The sequence below is a fragment of the Hyla sarda genome, chromosome 2 (assembly GCF_029499605.1).
Source record: "Hyla sarda isolate aHylSar1 chromosome 2, aHylSar1.hap1, whole genome shotgun sequence".
In the NCBI taxonomy this organism is placed as follows: Eukaryota; Metazoa; Chordata; class Amphibia; order Anura; family Hylidae; genus Hyla; species Hyla sarda.
This window is the reverse complement of record NC_079190.1, coordinates 107627410-107649759: the sequence shown is the minus strand read 5'-3', so window position 1 is coordinate 107649759 and position 22350 is coordinate 107627410. Positions and strand designations below refer to the sequence as shown.

At 40.7% G+C, this 22350-nt stretch overlaps 1 protein-coding gene across 2 annotated transcripts in view; it reads right to left on the bottom strand.

The window, feature by feature from the left end:
* Positions 1 to 482: 482 nt before the first annotated feature.
* ZNF385A (zinc finger protein 385A) overlaps positions 483 to 22350 on the bottom strand; it is a 206747-nt gene continuing 184879 nt past the window's right edge. For both annotated transcript variants that reach the window (XM_056562786.1, XM_056562787.1), the window contains 4 exons: positions 7752 to 8030; positions 7458 to 7636; positions 4800 to 4895; positions 483 to 3605 (listed from right to left, as the gene is read on the bottom strand). In XM_056562786.1, coding sequence (XP_056418761.1) covers positions 3378 to 3605; positions 4800 to 4895; positions 7458 to 7636; positions 7752 to 8030 — 782 coding nt within the window. In that variant the 3' untranslated portion in view covers positions 483 to 3377. The remainder of the gene's footprint in view (positions 3606 to 4799; positions 4896 to 7457; positions 7637 to 7751; positions 8031 to 22350) is intronic.

The window sequence follows — 22350 nt, the reverse complement described above, 5'->3', positions numbered from 1 at the left end:
GAAAGGCGGGCACAAAAAATAAAGAAGAAACAAAAAAAACCTTTATCAAAAGGCTAATATTGGAGGGATTCAATTGGTCTTCCTACTTAATGCATGTGCCCTCCATGTTACAATGGGATCTAGGAGTTTACCATAAAAAGAAAAAAAAAACTGCAGAAATATTTAACTATAAATCTAGAAAATATTTTAGCCTTTATTAAAAGGTTAATATTAGAGGGATTCTATTGGTCTTTGTACCTAATGCATATGCCCTCCATTCTAAAATGGGATCCAGTAGTTTACCATAAAGGAAAAAAGAGATTTAACTATAAATCCCAAAAATACATGAGCCCCATTACAACTATAATGTATACTCTAAAGTAAGACTTAACTCTGAATATAACACTTTGCAAATGGACACAACTGGAGTAAAATATATGTGTGTGTATGTATGTATATATATATATATATATATATATATATATATATATATATATATATATACTGACAATGACTAAGGGAGAAAAGTTTGGGAAACTGCTACTGTTTTCTCTAAAATATAAAATATGGGGCAGCAGTTTCCAAAAAAAAAAAAAAAAGGCATACAAATGATAAAAACATCCTTAAAAATAAATATGTAAACACTGTTTTTTATTTTTTGTAACCTATATTGGGCCAATGCGAACTATTATTATTTGCCTGGGTTTTACCTTTATTACTGGCTTCAGCTTTCTGGTTGAATGAAGGAAGAGACAGAAAGGTGTATAAAAGAAGCCACTGTTGCTACAGTCTTAGGGTACAAAGGTCAAATATTAGGGATGACTGAAAACTATTCCTCACAAGAGACTTACTTACAGAATGTCTATTAACTATTACAGTACTCCAGTCTGAAACTCGGTTGACAATGAGTGATTCCATGCAGGTTTGATGGGTGAATACATGTACAGTACATAGAGTAAACCTTTGGAGAGGCATGATCATGATCAGAGCTTCTCGTTAAATCAAAACTAAGAGCTCAACGCAAGTAGACGAATTAGAATTTATTAAGACAGCTATTTCATATGTATACATATTTTTCCAGGGTTATTATGATTGTGCAATGGTTCTAACATTGTGAGCTCTTTGGCTTCTTAATGGCTGCATGTCAATGGTCACCCAATGGCTTCCTCTTATCCCTAGATTATTGCTACGTAAGTCTGTTTCATACTACTTACTTCCCGAGCAGCCTATAATTGCGTGCTTGTTTATTATACATGTTTTTTATGTTTTTGTTTTTTTAAGACTAATGCCACATTTTCACTTTTCCCACTGCTTATGTTAACTCATACAGGCAGCTGGGAAATGAAGTACAAATACATAAATGTAAGGTATAGGGACAAAAAATGACATATGTAGCACAAAAACAATTGCATAGTCTTTAGGAAAATTTCATCTATCAAATAAATAAAACGATTGTCAAAGTACACAAGCCTCTTTCATAGACGACAAACAGTTTGTGCAAGTAGTTCCATAAGTGGTTGATGTACCTCATTCTAGAAGCAGGTGCACTGGGCAAAGAAAACACAAGGTTCCTTGCTCTATCCTGCCATCTAAAACATAAGGAAAGTTTCTGCTGCAAGGGGCATAAGCAAAGGTAAGATGAGTGCATTATGGTCCGATCTATTTTCAATTGTTTCGAAAGTGCTATTCCGCCTTTTATATTATCCATATGGTTTGTTTCCTGTCTAGACACTAAGGCCCCTTTCACACTATAAAAATTCATCCGTAATGAACGTCCGTCATAAAAATCTTGAAAATCGGCCGTTAAATGGCCGTTAGAAAATCCCTGTGGGCCGTTAGAAAATCCCATTATAGTCTATGGGATTTTTCTAAACGGCCGATTTCCAGGGTTTTTATAACCATTTATAACTGAGGTATTTTTATAGTGTGAAAGCAGCCTAAGGCTGTATTCACACCCCATTTTTTCCCTATGTTCATCATGCATCATGCACTGGGAAATAATTCTTACATATATGCCAAATCCCATGGTACTGAATTGATACATGTAACTGCACTTCATACAGTTGCATAAATAACATATACCACACTCCTTTGGCATATGTCAGGCACATTATACCATTTGGACAGATTTTGCGTATAAGATGGAAGAATGTCCCTGAATGTTGGAAAAACAAAGTGTGAACATAACCCGATGTGTGAAGACATTCTAGCTTACTGATTGTACCCCTATTTGCACATTGCTCCAATCTATTATCAGTTAACCCACCAGACGTATTTGCTATTTTTTGTGAAGGTGAGTAACCAATGAAGAAACAACAAAATACAGTATATCTATATATAGAAAATGCTCTAGCTATACCTGGTCCCTGTAGGGGGCACAATGAAATAAGGAGAAGAAAAATATACAGTTTCAAACAAATTTAGGTACCATGTGGCTCTTCAGCTGGTGGTGAACATTACGTTCCAGCATTCCTGGCCAAATAAATGCTCATAGGCCATGCATGTAGTTCCAATGCAACTGGACAGGAGCATGTTACCTATTTTCTTATGTAGACTGCACCACTGAAAAAGTCTGAGTTAAACAAATACAAAGCTATGGCTAATTTCTTCAGTGTAGACACCCTGTGGTTCAAGCAAGAACTGCATAGGAAAATCTCACTACTATTGTACATTTACAGTATATAGACAATGTTTTTTTTCCCCAGTGGTTAGAATACACCCAAAATCATCAAAGTAATGAAAACGTAATGTGAGTTTGTGATTGTAAATCAAGAACATATGCTTTTCCCTGAAGTTATTGGAAAAAAGGACATCTAAACTTATGAGTGTATGAGTAGATCAGGCAGTTAAAAAAGCACATGGATGGCCAGACAGCATTACTGACTTTCTTCCTCCTTTTTGCAAAAGAAAAGGGCTTCTTTAAACACAGCAGCATTAAAATGCCCCCTCATACACTCCAGAATTAGTTTATATGGGACCCAGTGTTTCCTCTCAGTCACAGTCCACTGAGTTATTTAGATTGATCCACGAAGGACCAAAGAAAAAAAATACCCAAACTATTGCTATTCCCAGCTGTGCACCCATTTAACACAAGTCTCAGTTCCCTAAAATAGACCCTGAGCCACCTGTCTCTTTCTCGTGGCAGGTTTATTCACTGTTCTCAGCTCTTAACCCAGTCAGTAATATCCTTAAAAAATTCCACAGTGGTTCTTTTGCTGCATGTGTCCTGGGAAAGCAGTGTCCATAAGTGTGCAGAATATTCCAGTTTCAATATATATTTTTGAGGGACGGGAAGATACTGAGCAAGAGGCAGCTGGTTAAATCCTGTCCTTGTTCTCTTAGTGCAGGCTTATGTTTCAGTGGATTAGTGTTACATTGTGAAGGTAGACAGCTTCTCCTCAATAAGGGGAGAAAAGTATAGTCCCATGTGCAGTTCTGATGGGCCCAGGAGCTGGTCGTAGTAAGTGGTGTGTCAATGGTGGAGCTTGTAGAAGGGGAGGAGTGGCGGCTGGACGTAGGCTCAATGGAGAGGACACAGCAGCGGCAGCCATTGCAACTGCCAAAGGACTGGGAAGAAGACCTGCAGATAATGTTTTTGAAAAGTCCTTAGGGAACATCAGACTGGCCTTAAAAAAAAGAGAAAACACAAGAAAGAGTTATGTAAGCACCAATTTTATATTACAGTAATTAATTAAAATCTACCTTTTAAGACAAATCCATTTAATACAGACACAAATGTGACATTACTTATTGATGATATTTACACTTCAAATTGAATGGTTGCTTTAAGCATCATTGTTTTTGTATTTTTTTTGGTGTAGGTTATTTAGAAAAGTGTCCTAGATGTAGGGAAAACAATGCGGACCTTTCAGGCTTTTACATGTCAGAGTCATTGTAAAAGCCTATGCACATAGCATCAGCAGCCATTTTAGAAATAGCAGGTGTTAGGTGAAGATCTCTGTGAGGTACAGTAATCAACGAAGGACAAAGATAGAGTAGGACAACACAAACACAATAATTGTAGTTAAAGCAGCACTGCAGAGAGTGTTCTGCCAGTGTAAACTCTGTTTCATTGCAAGTTAAGAATGGCAGTTTTTTTTTATATTATTGGCATACTAGAGTAACTGTTATGAATAATGACAGGCCTCTGCCACCAAAAAAGGAATACTTTTTAGAAGTTTTAAAATTTTAAAAAGTATAAAAAATATTTTTCAACAAACTGTTGGTTAACACCGCATACCATCTGTTTATCAAAATCATGCTTGTTGCCACAACTACTATGTTAACTTTGCCATAAAACAGCTAAAGAACACTTAGATACACTTTAAGGTGTAAAATGTTCTACCTTAGACATACTAGTGACATCTGATAATATGTGCTTGTTTATTATTTTCATTACATTACTCTGCACGTCATGATTGCAACTTGCATGTCACTATGGTAACTGTAACACTCACTAACACTTTTAATTCAAAATTGGTTATTTTATGTGTCCTTTTACTTTTGTACAGTAAAAAATATGTTCGTACATAGAACCTATATGACTGTGATCTGAACTTGCAGGTTAATGAGCAGAATGGAGGAAGTGTGACAATACCTACTGACAGAGATCCATGATAGGAGGAAACGTAGATCATAACACAGTCTATGCCAGTGTCTATTTCTTTTTAAGTTTAAGAAGGGACTGTCAAAAAGAGGGTCAGACTAAACAACCGATTACAACTTTATTTCCATAACAAAATATTGACATAAATTTAACATGGGTTGGCATGTGACTGGTAAGACATCTTCACTTCATTGTTTAATCTTGTAAGACATACCGTAAGCTCCTGTAGACATTGCTGTTTCTTATGCCTGCTTAGTAGAGGATTGGGCTTCCCTGATACTCCATCACGATGTCTCCGGCTTGAGATGTGCTAATAGACACAAATGGTAAAAAAGGTATATTTTTTACAGCAAACTACTCATTTATCATAAATAAAAAAAATGTGGAGAGTTGCATTTCTGTATTCACGGGATATCTTTGGTATAGCTGTTTAAATACTTTTTTCACATGTTTCGTTCAAACCTTTTTAGTATTTTATAACATATAATTATTTAATAACAAGGAAAAGAAAAACAATGTATATAGTACATTATTATGAATTAGACAACATTCATCTGAATGCAGTAAACATCCTGTTACTTTACAGTCTGTATACAGTCTCTCACAGTCAGTCCCTTAGTATGTAGTTTCTTGGAATATCTATTGGAAGCTTTGCCTTTTTTCCACATGTTTTCGATTGAAAATATTGGTTCTAAATATAAAATTTTGTAACAACCAAATAAAAATGTCAACATCTGAGACCGTCTGCAAATTCTATAAGAATCCAACCAAATATTGTACAAAAGTCACTTGTTTTTTCCATATTTAAAACAAAGGCATGACTAAAAGAAATAATGAAAGTTATTCTGGCTCCATAACTGTATTACAAAATCATGTTTCCCTTCAAAGCTCGAATGTGAATGTTTGTATTACAGAGCATTCTGTCTTCTCTAACAGGAAGCTGTTATCATTGTCTGGCATGTTACAGATGCAATGGTAATATGGCCCGGTTTCTATTTATTAACCTAGATTTACCAGAAAATGTCTGGTTTTCCCATAGCCAGGGCGGGTTCTGCCTATAAGCAAAATAGGCAGCCGGCTAGAGTGCCCTCTTGATGGGGGCACTGCTCTGCCCGCTGCGAGAAAGTTAGTAGCCAACCAGCATCTAAAGCAGCCGCTCAACTGAAGCACCCACCCAGCCAACACCGTTAACCCCCCCCCCCCCCCTGTACCATAATAAATGGCATTCTTCAAAATACTGCAGGAGTGCACTGCCACCTCGAGGCTGACAGGCAGATCAGGTCCACCCAGCATCCTGACATTGCGCGCATCTCCATACATCTGCTCCAACCCCCCTCTCCTGTGTGATGACATCTGTCTGCCTTGGAGGAGTACTGCTTTCAGTGATGACGTACTCCTCAGAGGAAGACAGGCATGATAGCTAATGTCCTCTGTTTCATCACATCACAAATCCGTCTCCTCCCCACCACCGCTCGGGCTATAGAAGACAATGATGGCACTACTGACAGCCAATGGGGGCTTGTGTGTGGACTCTTACAGCATGTGTAAGTGCACGATTATGTATGGTTGTTACAGTGTGTCACCCCCATTAGTATGGTAATTACACAAGGAGGGGGTTTGTTACAGTGTGTCACCCCAGAAAAAATAAGATTACATGCGAAGGAGCTTGTTACAACATGTCATCCCAGTAGTAAGGTGATTACATGAGAAGGGGGTTTGTTACAGTGTGTCACCCCAGTATTAAGAAAATCACATAAGGAGTGGGTTTTTTACAGTGTGTCACCCCAGTATTAAGGAAATCACATAAGGAGTGGGTTCGTTACAGTGTGTCACCCCAGTAGTAAGGAAATTACATGAGAAGCGGGTTTGTTACAGTGTGTCACCCCAGTAGTAAGGTAATTACATGAGGAGGAGGGTTTTTACAGTGTTTCACCCCAATAGTAAAGAGGTTACAAGAGGAGGAGGTTTGTTACAGTGTGTCACCCCAGCAGTAAGGTAGTTACATGAGGAGGAGGTTTGTTACAGTCGGTCACCCCAGTAGTAAGGTGATTACTTGATGAGGAGGTTTGTTACAGCGTGTCACCCCAGTAGTAAGGTGGGTGGCCCAGGGTGGCAAAAATCCTTACACCAGCCCTGCCCATAGCAACCAGAGCTCAGCTTTCACTTTACCAGAACATACTGTATTAATATATGAAACCTCAGCTGTGATTGGTTGCTATGGAAAAACTAGACAGATAAATCTGGGCTACTGTTTTTACAAGCCAACTAGTTCACATTGCTTTTGCTACTTGCAGAAATATTGCTTATACTGCTGTAATAAGTAATGTGTATTCTACAGGCACACAGATAACCTAAATTTTTCTGTTTTGGTAACACATTCAAGTTAGTTTAGCACTATCTCTATCAACATGGAGTAAGTAAATGGCTGTTGATAAAGATAAAGACTCTACCCCATACTGAACTGAATGTATGTAAACTGAGAGTATGAAACCTGAAACTACATAAGAATGCTAGATTAGAAACTTAAAGTTGTATATCGAGGTACATAGCCTTACATAGTTCACTTACATAGTTCACTTTTGTCTGGTAATCCAAGGCCATCCTGTATGGGAATGCCCAATGTAACATACTGTATTTTTTGCATCACAACTAATATCAGTTGCCCCTTAAACTAAAATGGGGCACAATGCCAGACCAATGCACCATTCACCATAGTTGCCCTCGGATGAGGTTTCATCGGATCAAAAAAATGCTGTTTTTGATTTTGCACTTTCACTCCATATGGCAACTATACCGGATCACCAGACATATTATCACTAAAGGTACTATTTCAGGAGAAAAAAATGAAATATAACATTCACATTCTATTTACCTGCTTGAGCTGCCCTTCAGAGGTGACTCTGACATTACAGATCTCACAGTGAAAAGTTCTTTCCTGTGTGTTGGAGTCTGGAGATCCAGTAGACCCATTTGTCAGCCCCCCAAGTCGTGGGTAAGCCTTTATTGGACCAAGACCACTTCGCGCTTCAAGGATAGTTTTGTGCTTTGTACCTAACACCATAAAAACAAGGTTACATGTATTAAAATGCATTGAAAAGCAGGTGTGCAGTCATACAGGAGACCGCAATGCTTGAGATCCTCATATCTCTAGTCTTCAAATCCTAACCTTTGTTATGGGCCTCCAGTTGTGACAAGGAGTTTACTGATATTTTGCAGAGGGCACAGTACAGTACTTTCTTGACTCTCTCATCATCACTCTCTGTAGTAGTTGTACTTGTTCCACCATTGGCAGAAGTAGAAGAGGAAAGTAATTTTGCGTCACCTACGGCTGTCTCAGATGGGGACTGTGTATATTCAGGTCCAGCTGAAACAGTGTTTTCTTGTGTGACCATGGTCTCTGGACTCTCTGCAGGAAGTAACTCTGTGCTGTCCATCCCTTGTTGATCTAGAGAGAGACAAAATCCACAGTATATTACACTACCTGTTTTGTGAATTAGATATTAAGAAATATCCTTTAAACACTGGGGAAAATGCACACGGAAATCTGCAATACAATTGACCGTAGCATGTCCATTTATATTGTGGTTCTGCTGCAGATGGTGGATTTTCCTTGACCTCAATAGGGAAGTAAAAATCTATAGGGTTTGGGATTTTTCTACAGAACCACTGTGGATCTGCATGCATATACAGTATATCAGATATTTTTTTATTTTAAATGTTTTAGGTATTTTTTTCATCTGTTTGAATATCAAGAATCAATGAATTCAGTAGGCAGCTGGAGCGCTTCTGAAAAGTCTCTGGATAGATTTTAGTAATTAAACAAGACCTCATGATGGTGTTTGTCAATGTTTGGGGACATGTTACATACTGAGAATGAAATAATAATAATGTTTATTATTGTTACTATGTGACTAACTGAATCTGGTTACAAGCCTCTTGGCTGCATCATGGGGTGTGTATGTATTTCATGGATCCCGTGAACAAGCTGTAGTTAAAGCACAAATGTGGATGAGACAAAGCTAACATATGATGTCGCACAGGGATGAAATAAAGCCAACCAAAATATTTATAACATGGTGAATTTCCATATTCTTTAACGACCCACTCACATCACACATCATTTGTTATAGGTTAAAGATGATCTATAAAAAACATCATGCAAAGGTTGTACACATAAAAAGCAGTGAAATGTGATTGGTTCCTCTACATGATGACAATTAGGGATGAGCAAATCGAATCTGCCTAATCCGAATTCATTACAAATTTCAGCAAAAATTTGATTTGCAACGAATGCGAATATCGCCATGATTCGATTGCACAAATTGCATCATTAATCTCTATTTAGTGCGGTCCAGGCTAAAAACGATTCAATAAACTCCATTCAGTGCAGTCCAGGGCATCTAAAATTGCGGATCCACATGTGAGTACATGGGGCAAGGAATCTTGGGAAGGCGGGAACAAGGGTCGGCGGGATGACCCTGAATCACATTCTGCATGCAGCCTATCAGCAGCCAGCCACCCCTGTGATGTCACAGCCCTATATAATCGGCAGCCGTCTTGCGGCCAGTCACATCACAGTTCTATTACAGAGACAGAGAGGGAAAGACAGCACTGTGTGTTGCACAGAAACGCATTTTTACAGTAGCGATTCACCTCAAGGTCCAAATCCAGCCTAGAAGCACTGATAGGAAAGGGAGTGAGATTGAGAGAGAAAGTGCAATTTTGGGTGTAGTACACAGTGACTGTGTGCTGCAGCACTGGTGTGTACAACAGCTGAAAATATAATAGTAGCCAGCCAGTTAGGGTGAGCAGAGCACTAAAAGCGTATTGTCCTATATTAAGTGTAACCTGTGCGTACATCTTAATGGTGTACAATTTTGTTCCTGTAAAGTCTTTAGGGCCTAGATACTGTGAAAGGCCAGGCAAAAGTAAAGCTGGTGTTGTAGACAAATACTGATTTAAGCGTACAGGAGCACATTGTACTCCCCTCATATCCACACTAAGTATGTCAGGCAGAGAAGTACCAGGAAGTGCACAGAGGAGTGGCAGAGGCCTAAATTCATCAGGCAGAGGTTGCAGCAGACTAGGGGTGAGTGGCAGCAGGAGACACAGCAATATGGTCCCCTCATGCTTCTGCCACCTCCAGGCTGTGTCATTCAGCCACCATATGGTCTCCTCATGTGGCTGACAACTACAGGCTGTGTCACTCAGCTACTATATGGTCTCCTCATGCTGCCGCCAACTCTAGGCTGTGTCATTCAGCCACTATATGGTCTCCTCATGTGGCTGCCAACTACAGGCTGTCATTCAGCCCCTATATGGTCTCCTCATGCTTCCGCCACCTCCAGGCTGTGTCACTGTACCGCCATGTGATCTCCTCATGCTTCTGACACATTAAATAAAAAAATTTAGGTTTGTGGTGGCGGGGTGTGTGGTGCAGGGCAGTTGTTGTTACCCTAGGGGCAGATAGCATTATCCCCTTGTATTCATGATGCCAGGGCGTGGTTTAGCCTAAAACCACCCGAAGGTATACCGCTGGATCCTGGGCTAGGCACGGGGCAATAAAGGCTCTGCCGCCAAGTAATGGACAACAGTAGCTTTACTGAGAGTAGACAGTCTATACAGTTCAGTCAGGGCACAAGGAGGTGACCAGTGACCAGAGACCTTAAGGTCTTGCTGAGACTTGTAGTAGGACTGGACAATTGAAGGCAGACCACGCTGACTTGACAGATGATAGGGACTGACTTGATTTGACTCATAAAGTTGTGACTTTAACTTACTTGAATTGATTGTGGGTGCAGGACTGGATTTTGAGGTCTCCAACACTCTGGACACACACACTAGGCATGACTGCACTGGACCTCAGCTTAGCAGAAGAGCAGAGCTCAAAGAGAGAGAAGCTAGCTCCATCCAGGTCAGTTGTGTGGTCTGCCTATATGAACGCTACAGCAGTGCTGAGCAGTGTTGCTCTGAGAGCCATAGTCTGTGCAGCAGGTTCCTGTCCTCAAGTCCCCATCAATGAGAGCATCAGAGCAGGTCCACAATAAAAAAAAGGAACATGTCACGTGTCCTATCTACTGTTAAAATCAATGGGAGGTGGGTTTTATTAAATAAAACTGTGTGGCTTTTGACTAAGAAAAACAAATGTTTTCAAATTAACTGGTGCCAGAATGTTAAACAGATTTGTAAATTACTTCCATTTTAAAATCTGAAGCCTTCCAGTACTTATCAGCTGCTGTAATTATGCAGTTCTTTCCAGTCTGACAATAGACACCTCTGTCCTTGTCAAGAACTGTCCAGATTATAACCATATCCCCATAAAAAACCTCTCCTGCTATGGACAGTTTCTGACACAGACAGAGGTGTCAGCAGAGAGCACTGTGGAAAGAGCTTCACAAATTTCTCTGAAGTATATCTGTAGTATACAGCAGCTGATAAGTACTGGAAGGGTTAAGATAATTTAAATAGAAGTCTTTTACAAATCTGTTAGGCACCAGTTGGTTAAAAAAAATAAAATAAAATCCCTGGAGTTCCCCTTTAAGCCTGGGGATCCAACACCATCTTCAGTTCTGCAGCTGAAATTCCACAACAAAGAACTTCTGCGTTTTTGCTGTGTGGATAGCTGTATGGAAAGCACATATTCATATGATATATTGATAAATGCCTGCCAGTCCCATCACTGAAGAATTATTATCAGTATATAATTCCCCTGCTGGTGTTTCTCCATGATGACAAGATGAGGCCCTCTGCAGCTTAGTAGACATGGTCAGTCTGTAAGTTATGTGTAGGAGTCAAGCAAGAAATAAAGACCTGATAAGCAAAACCATGTGAGTGGAGAAAGAGCTGAGAAATGCTTAGAACATCATGACCATTTACATGTAATGAGCCAACATATTAAAGCATTCACTAGAAAAACAATAAAATGACAGCGGTGATTTATTCCAGCACTGGAATCATTGACGGTCTTGCTCGAAGGAAACTTTCCAGGTTACAAAACTCTGGTAAAAAATAGAATCATCTTAACTTGGACAAAAGAAACGTAGCTTTCAAAGCATTTTTATTGTTTGATATCTGTGCTATTTTGGTTCTGGGTTTCAAACAGGACGATTTGATATATAGGTTCCCAGTGTGTGTTAAGGCACAAAGACAAGGTCTGAATAGAAATCTCACAGTGAGACTTTAATGTGAAAGGGTGTATGTGGAAAATAAGGAGGGCGTGCTGTGACCAGAATGGGATTCCTAAAACTGCATCCAACCCTAACACTGTGAGATGCCTCTTACTGAGCTCATCATCTCCACCATAACATCTCCTCTATATAGGACACGCAACCAAGTTTATATGATGACAAAGAATGCCCACAACTAATGGCTCATTCACCGTCTGTCTAATGTCAGGGCACAGTCTACTTTTCAGAAATAAATGGCACAAGGAAAATCCAAGCTGTATTAAGCACCACAAGCAATATCAAATGTAACTCATCCCAGGAAAACAATTTAAATGGGCATTTGTGTTTTCAAAATGAGAGATATTAGGAAGTAATATTGAAGTATTGTATCTTTTTCCCATTTATACAATATATACAATGTTAAAAGGGGTACTCCGGTGGGGAAAAAAAAAAAACTTTGAAATCAACTAGTGCCAGAAAGTTATACAGAATTGCAAATTACTTCTATATAAAAATCTTAACCCTTCCAGTACTGCTGTACACTCCAGAGGAAATTGCATAGTTCTTTTCAGTCTGACCACAGTGCTCTCTGCTGACACCTCTGTCCATGTCAGGAACTGTCCAGAGCAGTTGAGGTTAGCTATAGGGATTTGCACCTACTCTGGACAGTTAATGACACAGACAGAGGTGTCAACAAAGAGCATTGCGGTCAGACTGGAAAGAACTACACAACTTCATCTGGAGCATACAGCAGCTGATAAGTACTGGAAGAATTAAATAGATTAACATTTTTAAATATAAGTAAATTACATATCTGTTTAACTTTCTGGCACAAGTTGATTTTTCAAAACATTTGTTTTTTTACTGGAGTACCCCTTTAAGATAATGCAGTTTCCTTTGGAACATTGAGACACATGAGGGATTATCAATAGATGTAACTTAGGGTTGTCTATGATTACAAAAAATGCCAATTTTTTCTTTTTTTCTAGAAACAGAACCACTCTATGGCATTGGCTGTGTCTAGTATTGCAAGTGGATTTTATTCACAGCTTGTCAGTTTCCAAGACTGGCTTAAGTTGGTCATGCACATTAGATTTATGCAGGACCAGCCCGATACCTTCTTGACTTCCACTGACAGCAGATGTCGGGTGAGAAAGAATGGACATGTTGGATTTCAAGAACCCTATTCTTTTTTATTGTAGGAGATACGCTGCCACCAAAGGTGCTTGGCAGCAGCTTTCTCCTCTCTCCTTATTTAAAGCAATCGCATGCTTGGCCAAGCTGAGCAGCCATATAGATGGCTGTCGGCCGGAAGAGCTTTCTGCCAACAGCTATTTTAAAGATTACATCCCCTTTAAAGATGTCTTTCCCCAACCCCCCTTCCTGAACCGATGGTAAACTTTGCATTGACTGTGTCATTTTAGAATACTATATTCTTGTCTCGTATTCTCTCTGAAATGAGGTACTTAGATTGCATTTCTTATCTCTGTCTGCTGACCAGAGAATAGTCCAATGAACAGCAGGGTTTGGTCGATATTATGACTGTTGTTATTTCCTATAGATACAACAGAGGAAAATATAACCGGTCTACATGTATGTCTAAGTTGAATGTGACCCCGTGCAGACTTTCCAAAGGATAATGAAATAAATTACCATTTTAAGAATTTACATGGAAACCTCCTTTAAATATAAAGTCAATAAACATTATTCCAGTTTAGAAAAAGAGTGAATGAAAAGATATTTCCAAGCAGAAAACACAGTGAGTAATGATAGTAAGAATGCTGCAGACAAGGTCACTAAAAATTCATTTCTTTTGGATGAAGAACTATGTGTATAGCTAATAAAATGCTGCCAATAGCTCAAGAAATAAAGTTAACCCTAATATGAGGGCAAAACACTGAGCACCAGGTGGGCAAAGAGAATTCTATATGTTTATGACTAGCAGAGTAAGCATTGAATAATAGAAGAGAAGGAAGGAATGTCTAAAAGCAACAACTAAACAAGAACTGAGAGGATTCGGAGAGAGCAGAACACGTACTGTACAAATCTTTTGGCTCAGCAAATCACCCATATGTGCTGAGACAAGTAACCTTCCTCTGAGCTCACTCACAGCTGACCTAGAAAGTTTTATTATTCAGAGAAATGGAAAAACACCTTAAGCTGTACCTCCCATTTTAATGAAGGAAAGCATTATAGTAGGGGAACACAAAACTTGTCTTATACTTCATGGACCTGGTTGTAAGTTTCTTCATTCTGAGCACAAACCTTCTTTTCCCCCAAATACTTATTTTAATCTTGGTAACCCCCAAATAATACTAGGGGTCCAATATGTATGTACATGTGTGCAGATATTTCCATGGGCGAGAATGCCTGGTTACACTGGCAAAAGGGCTTCCAAAGGTGGTTGCACACTCTGTTGACTGGCACAGTGATGAGGAGGTTGCTGGTAGTAGCTCCCTTGGGGTTCGGCCTGTAAAATGTCTGGCCTGATGTAGTGCAGAAAAGAGCTAGGAACTTAAAGTGACATTAACTAAAACTTTTACTTAAAGGGGTACTCTGGGTAAATAAAACGTATATCCTATGCACAGGATGGGAGATAAGTGTCTGCTCTCGGTGTTCTGACTGCTGGGCCCCCCATGATCTTGGGAACAGGGCCCGGCTACTCACCCATCCTAGGACCATAGAGTGAGTGGCCCCCACTCTTGGATATGTGCGGGAGTGACTGCTCGCTCAACCAATCACAGACTGCAACAGTGGCCACCAAAAGGGGTATGCTACAGGTTCCAGTCAAATGCAACAATTGAAGTAAGTGGAGCATTCTAGTATAAAGAAAACTGCCACATAGGTGCAAAGTTGTGCATAGATCTGAATCATTTCCTTAACTTTCATAGAGAATACAGCAAATCTCTTCCATGTCTATTTTGCCTATAATGACAAGGTCAGACATGTGGCTGTTTATTTTAGCAGAGGGTTGGAAATTGAGACGTGTGTACAATGACTTTTTGAGTAAACATAAACCACGCACTACATTCTTTAAAGGAAAAAAAAAAAGCTCCAGCCCTTGGTTTCATTGTGATGTGAAGCACCAAGTACAAAATCAATTGTTCCACAAAGCTTTTCTAAGTCCTATATGTCGATCTATGATGTGTATCAATGTCAATTTCCTACAGGGGAAAGGAATTTGTTGTTTTAGGTGTTACTTTGTTTCCAATAGAGGGGAGCATGGGGCATGCCTTATATATTATTTACTGCAACTGAAGACAGGGCTCAGCTGTATAACCACAACTAACCTGCTAGACAACACATTCATCCCAAGTGTATTACAGAGGTCCATATAATGTATTTTAGTCCTATTGGCAGAATCTCAATGGCATCCACAATGCCTTAACATAGAACTGCATGATTTAATGCAATACTGAATGTAACGAAAACCCATTGCCTCCTGTCTCCCTACTTACTTCAAATATGTTAAAATTTTATAGCCAAAGAAAACAATGACAAATCCACATTACTGCATATGGATCCTGTTCTTCCTGGTTGCCGAGTCTATTCCTTATGCTGCAGCTATATTATTTGAAGGAACTGCAGCCTACACGGCTCCTACCATGTCAGCAACATGTAAGAACTTGGCTGCATCTTTTTGCTGATAAAATGGCCACAACACCACATAGAAGTACTAGTGCCATAGGTTAATGGGTTATTCAGTGAAGAAACATGGGCCATCATTTACCATTGCAAACCTGACATGTTTTGTCGGGTTGTGCAACAAAAATTCTGTCTGTGCCAGAATGTGCACGAGAATTTGCGCTAGAATTGAAAAAAAAATAACTAACTCTTCATTATATTGTGTGTATGGTGTGAAAAAGCATAATAAAGCAATTTACTAACGTAGTGTTAGCTGTAGTGCACAGATCTCTCCATATCAGCTTTTCTCTCTCCATTGTAGCTAAGACATCACATAACTAACAGAGCCCCTGTCCATGCTCCCCCTCCCCAAACATCTACTCAGGATGAGACCATTGATGTAAAGAGGGGAGCTTATATAACTGCTCAATAGATTTGAAAGGGGTACTCCGCCGAAAAACTTATTATCCCCTATCCAAAGGACCCCTGCGATCTTCAGGCCAGCAGCGGTGACTTCTGGAACACGGAAGCTTGCATAGGGAATAAGATGTTTTACGGCAAAGTACCCCTGTAAGGAAGAAGGTATCCTTTCTCAGATAAGACAGCAGTGAGCCAACTGTGACTGAGAAAGGCTATATTATGCCTTAAATCTAATGAGCGGTAATATGATCCCCCCCCAACATTACTGGTCTCTGAGCAGACTGGAGAGAAGGGGTGCAGGGATGGAGCTCTGAATGTGACGTGATGTAACTGCTACATGAAAGTGAGCAGAGTTAATATGGAGAGATCTGTGCACTATGTCCGATAACATATAAGTAGGTAGCTTTAAATGGGCACTGTCACCAACTTTATTTTTTGATATATTGTAGCACTTATGTACTACAACATATCTCTAATATACTTTTATTTTAAATTTTTTTATTAAAATTGTTTAATTTTCATTTGAAAACCGGCCACTAGGGGTCTCCCTCCTAGTGGTCGGTTGCAGCCTGGCGTGACATCACACCTGAAAAAGGACCGATGCGGCCGGGCATCGGTCCTTTTTCATTCAGCCTGCGCTCGCTCCCTGCCTGTCAATCAGACAGGCAGGGAGCGAGCGCATTGGCTCCCCGGCCACTGGCTGGGAGTCCACTCCTCACCCACATCTCCGCCGCCGCCACCACCTCGCCGCCGCCGCCACCTCGTCGCCGCCTCCGCCTCGTCGCCGCCTCTGCCTCGTCGCCGCCTCTGCCTCGTTGCCGCCGCCGCCGCTGTCCCTGCACGCCCGCTGCCGGACTCTGCAGTAAATGTAATTGGGGGGGGGGGTGTTGTGATGGAGGGAACGGGGTATGGCGCGGGGGGGGGGGAGACGGAGGGGACGGGCTAGCGCCGCATGTAACTAATAGTTTATCTACACAGGGTGCCTCCAGCTGTTTCAATACTACAACTCCCAGCATGCCCTGACAGCCAATAGATGTCAGGGCAAGCTGGGAGTTGTAGTGATGAAACAGCTGGAGGCACCCTGTGTAGATGAACTAAGGGCGGAAGTCCCCCCCCCCAAGCAGGCATCAGTGGCGTGGTGCCTGCTTGGGAAGTCTGCCTGGTAGTGAGCACACTGTCAGGCAGACAAAAAGCTTTTTTAATATAGTAAAAATAAAAATTAAAAGCAGGGAGGGGGTTAGGGATAGATGTGCAATAGGCAGGGACAGAAAAAAAAATAGGATGGTGGGAGCTACCCTTTAATATATTTTTTACACCATACACAAGTTTGTTTGCTGGACAACCTCTTTTACAATATAGTGTACATACATATGGCATTAAACGTATACAAGCCTAAAGAAATGTTATATAATACCAGTCCATACAGAAGGTCACATAATTTGGGAAGGATATCGAAACTGCACAGTTTGCTTTATATACCTAATACAATGATAAAATAACAGAGAGGTTCTGGAAGAGAATTACCTCTTGGAATAAACATGGGGCTATCCTGAATATAAGCTGCCAAGAGTTGGAAGATGTGGATGCCAGGTATTTCCTAGTAAACATTAAAGTGGATTACTTTAAATCAGTAATTTTCTAGTATATGCTCCCAATATACAGTATTGTGTAACAATATGATGCATGAATATGACCTGATACACAAAGGGGAACTAGAAACGTATGCGCATCACAAATTAGGAATTTTCTAAAATACTGTAGTTAGTTTTAGAAAATGAAAGATTATTCCTTAGCTATAAAATGTTTTATGATTTTTTTTGCTTATTGACCATTAAGGGGAATGTTGCTGAGTGAGTCTGGAGTTCTTGGCAGGCTTCATTCAGAGTAAATGTCATTAAACTGTTTGGAAAAGACATGGACTCGGCGGCACGCAAAAGAGTATCCACAGTTTTCACATGAGCGGACTCCGGTCCAATACTGCTGAGACAAGTATTTCTTCATTTTCTATTATGACATAATGCAGACATGTCTTTGATAATAATAGAACATATATCCCAGAGCCAATATACCTGGATGCATGCTGTATATGCCCACTACTGCTATAATGCTGTGCTTAAAGGGGTTATCTGGATAGTAAAAAGCCCTCTGCTTTTGTTTCCTCTTTTATAGTTAATTGCTTTTATAATAGACATGGTTAGTCATTCTCCAACTTTCCATAGTCAATTACAAGCAGAAAGTGCTGTAAAAGTCCCAGTCTGGTGTCCACTCTTTCTCCATTAGTAATCCAGCCCTCCTCCCCTGTGCTGTGTAGGGCTTGTAATAGGAAGAAAAAACTCAGAACCGGGTCCAGCTCTGCTTCTAATAGTTAGGGTAGGCTGGACACATAAAGCTGCGACCCATAGTGTCTGCTGTGGAGAATGTGTAAAAACCATGTCACGGCTGTGTGGAACTGCAGCTGCAGGGTGTTACAGTGTGCCCTGTGGCTGCAGACACTGTGTGCTGGCTGTATTAAAGGCTCCAATCAGCAGCCGGCAGGTTGTAGGGGGTGGGTAATAGACAGGGTGAGCGGTTTCTCAGTAGTCTGTTAGAAGAAGCAAAGACTGCTGGGAGCTGTGGTATAAAAATAAAGCTGCAAATCAGGAAGTGCACAGCATTTGCTGATTGGAGAATAAGGATACAAGGTCACCTACAAATATTTTTTTTGTACTTTACTGTATTGAACTACACATGGGCATACTGGTAAGTGGAATCCCCAGCTTGTGTAGTATTTTTTCATAACTCGTCTGATAGCCCCTTTAAATCCTTATATGGATGGGGTCTTGTATAGCTGGAATTGGCCCAGTATAGAGGGAAGTGGCAATAGAAAACGGAATGAGCACGCAATTCGGTGCGGTTTTCCTATTGGCCGTTAAACAGCTGTGCAGTTTCTTGAGTAAAACATTGTCAAGTGCACAGAACAAAATGTCTGCGTGGTTTTCAACTGCATCGGGACCACACCTTGTCTGACGGGTTTCCACTATGTGAGTCGCTAAAATGGCTAGTTTAACTTGAAGCTGGACTACGCATGATGCATTGAGTTCATATAAAGAGAGACAAACCTAATCACAGCCAATTAGGCGTAATGAAATGCACATGTTCAGATAAAGAAGAGTGAGGGCTCTGAGGGACAAGCTGCTTTGCTTTGAGGGATCAAGGATTTGGAAACAGGGGTGTAATGCCTTTTGGTGGATATGTTTCTCAGGGAATTTATCCAACATTCGATAAGTAATCACAGCTGGAGGAAGAATTACACATTTAACTCTTTTAAGCTCTGGTATATGCCTTTCCTGTGGTTTTGAAGCCAAAGCTGTACATATGAATTCACCTTACAGCCCAGAAAAGATTGAGGGAATCATATCTAATAGATAAGTCAGGATCATTTTAAAGCAAAGTCAGAATACCGATGGCAAATAAGAACTATCTCCCTAATGTTGTATGTCTTTCACCACCAGTTGTCCACATTAATCTTTATTGGAATCTGCCTGATGACGTACAAGAAAAGGTATCATCTGCAGGTCCATTATATGGAAAGAAACATTACATGGTGCTACCTCCATGCTAGGTTTATATTAGGTGAAGATTATGTCATAACCAGGCATCATCAACATTTGGCTGTAGCTCTAGCACAAGGAACCAAGTGCCAAATTTTAACACTTGACAGCAAATCTGAATGAGTTTTGGCCTGTTGTGCTTAGTACTAGAACCTCTACAGGAAATTAATTTCTAAAATGTAGAAAAAAAAAACTGGAGTTCAGCAGAAAATGCATGTATCGTGTATCGTTTTGCTTTGTATTTCATATAAGTCAGATTATAGCTGCCATAAGTAATTTAGGGCTTGTCAAAAAGAAAGATAATGTAATGTGTCTCAGGTGAGGAAGACTTCTCATACAAGCAGATATCAGAATGATAGATCCCCATTGTTGCCAGGAAATAAACAAGAGAACTTGCTACTTGGAGTTGATGATTCTTCGTACAATGTGCTCTTACACATTAAGATGTCTCATCGCGGGGGGGAACCCTGCTGCACCTGACGTTCATTTAGAGCGTTGGGTGCAGTGCCCGAGGCTCGTGACATCACGGCCACGCCCTGCTCATGATGTCATGACCACGCCCATCAATGCAAGTCTATGGGAGGGGGCGTGACGGCTGTCATGCCCCCTCCCATAGTCTAGCATTGAGTGGGCGTTGCCATGACGTCACAAGCCGGGCATGGCCATGACATCACAAGCCTCCACCCCACATTGCCAGTCATCCGGCATGGAGCAAAGTTCTCTCCATGCACCGGATGTCTGGGGTGTCGCAGCCTTGATTGCAGGGGTCCTTTGGATAGGGGTAAGATGTCTAGGGGCAGAGTACCCCTTTACGTCTTTTTATGCCATTTTGAAGCTCAAACCAAGAGTGCATTTTAGAAAAGTAGTATCTGTTTTCTCCTTTTCCATCAAGTGCTCGGATCTGCGCCAAGCCGAGCGTCCACTATGACTGCAACAAGAAAATGGTCCTCTTGATCCAGCTCTTCAGTAAAAATTGTCTTTTATTGGATATGCATTAAAATACAGTTCCATTTCATAGAAAACTCCTCTCACACCAAGGGCACTTGGTGTGAGCAGATGAGTTTTCTATGGAAGGGATATGTTTTAATGGATATCCAGTAAAATACAAGTTTTATTGTGATGGTTTGCTGGGTCAGAGCTTCTTCAAAATGGTACGTCTTGTATGCAGTAGTATGCAGTACCTACCAAAGGTGGGCCAAGGAAGGAAATGAATGAACCAGTGACAAGACCAAAGGCAACCAGGCTCATAGATGTAGGTGAGGAGAGAGGACTAGATCCCACAACATAAATTGCTGAGATTTACTGCTGTCTATTAAAGACATATGTTTATCACATACAGTGCATCACATTTGCTGCATAAGGGGCTACTCTGCTGTAGAATGGTCAGAGACTAGTGCCCATGCTGATATCTACCACATCATTGAGCATCAGACCATGGACCATGCAGCAATGAAATAAGATGACCTGGTCTAAGGAATCCAATTTTATTTTATATTATGGGTCAACATGATGTAACATGAGGAACAGGCGGCACCAGTATGCACTATGGAAATAAGGCAAGCCCATGGGAACAGTGCAAACAGTTCAGCAAACAATTTGGTATGAATTTTGTGAAGCAAAGGTTAATGATTTGGACAATATCTTATATCAGGCTCATATGGAAAGAGTTTGGATGGCTTACAGTATAATTAAGAAACCTCTGGGTAATTTGGCACAATTCTACTTCCCCAGTCCCAAAACTAGTAAATGTCTCACACCCTTAAAATGAGATCCCTGGAGAGTGCTATTATGTTGCTGCAAATTATCCAAAGATTTGACACATCACAGAACACACTAATGCACTTGAATGTCCTACATTTGCACCTATTTAGTCCTCATGCATATCTGCCTGGGACCATGTGTGCACATAACTGTAATGCTTGGACAAATAAAAAAAATATCTCAATTAAAGTGATATTCCCTTCTGATGATGTGATGGCATATTGCTAGGATCACTTTATGACCCACTTTGGAACAAACTAGTGGACCCCCATTATCCTTCCTGAGAATGAAGGAACCACAATGCTGACTAAGTGCTGGACCCCCTTCACAGTTATTCCCTGCAGTGTGGCGCCTTGGCCACCCACGGTGCAGGGGAGCTGCAGCACTGTTTCATTCAAGTATATAGCGTTGGCTGCACAGCCAGATGGCCAAGAGTGTTCCTGTGCAGAGACAGCAAAGGAGCAACAGCTGAATGAGTGCTGTGACCTTGCCTTTCCTTATGACTGGTGGGTGATCCAGAGATCAGACCCCACAAATAATAACATCACCTTTACAAGACTAGAATACCTCTTTATATGAAAAATATTTATTTCTGGCACCTGCTCCTATTCCTAGAAAAAGGCCCCCTGGTCCTCTGCTGCCTGCTTACAGATGCCAGAGAAGCCAAGAAGTCAAGAACAGGCATGGCATCTTTTTTCCGCGGTTGCATAACTCCCTTTGATTTTAATGGTGGAGCTTAGCACTGTAACCCTAGCTTGAAGTACTGTGCTGTTACCAACCACCTCTGGCAGCTGCATGCAGGCTAAAGAAAGTCTGGGCAGCCCTCGATCTAGAGATAGGTGTGGGTTCAAGAGGTGGAATACACATCTTTGGGACACTTACGGTATACCGTACTAACAAATGTAACAACATTAAACAGGAGACAGGTTGTCTACAGTCCTGTCGTACTTATTTTCTATTAGAAAATCCTTTCTTATCATCAGGATCACTTCATCATTTTTCAAACAAGACTGAATTTTAATCCTATCATTGTATTGGGGGGGGGGGGGGGGGGGGGGACACAACTTTTTCACATGAAGCTGGGCATCCTGGGTACCAAGAGAGTGTTGCCCTGCATCTGGTATTTAGACACAGGCCAAGGCAGAACACTGTGGGGGAGATTTATCAAAGGATTTAGACTGGTTTTTCCTGTCTAAATTTGTCG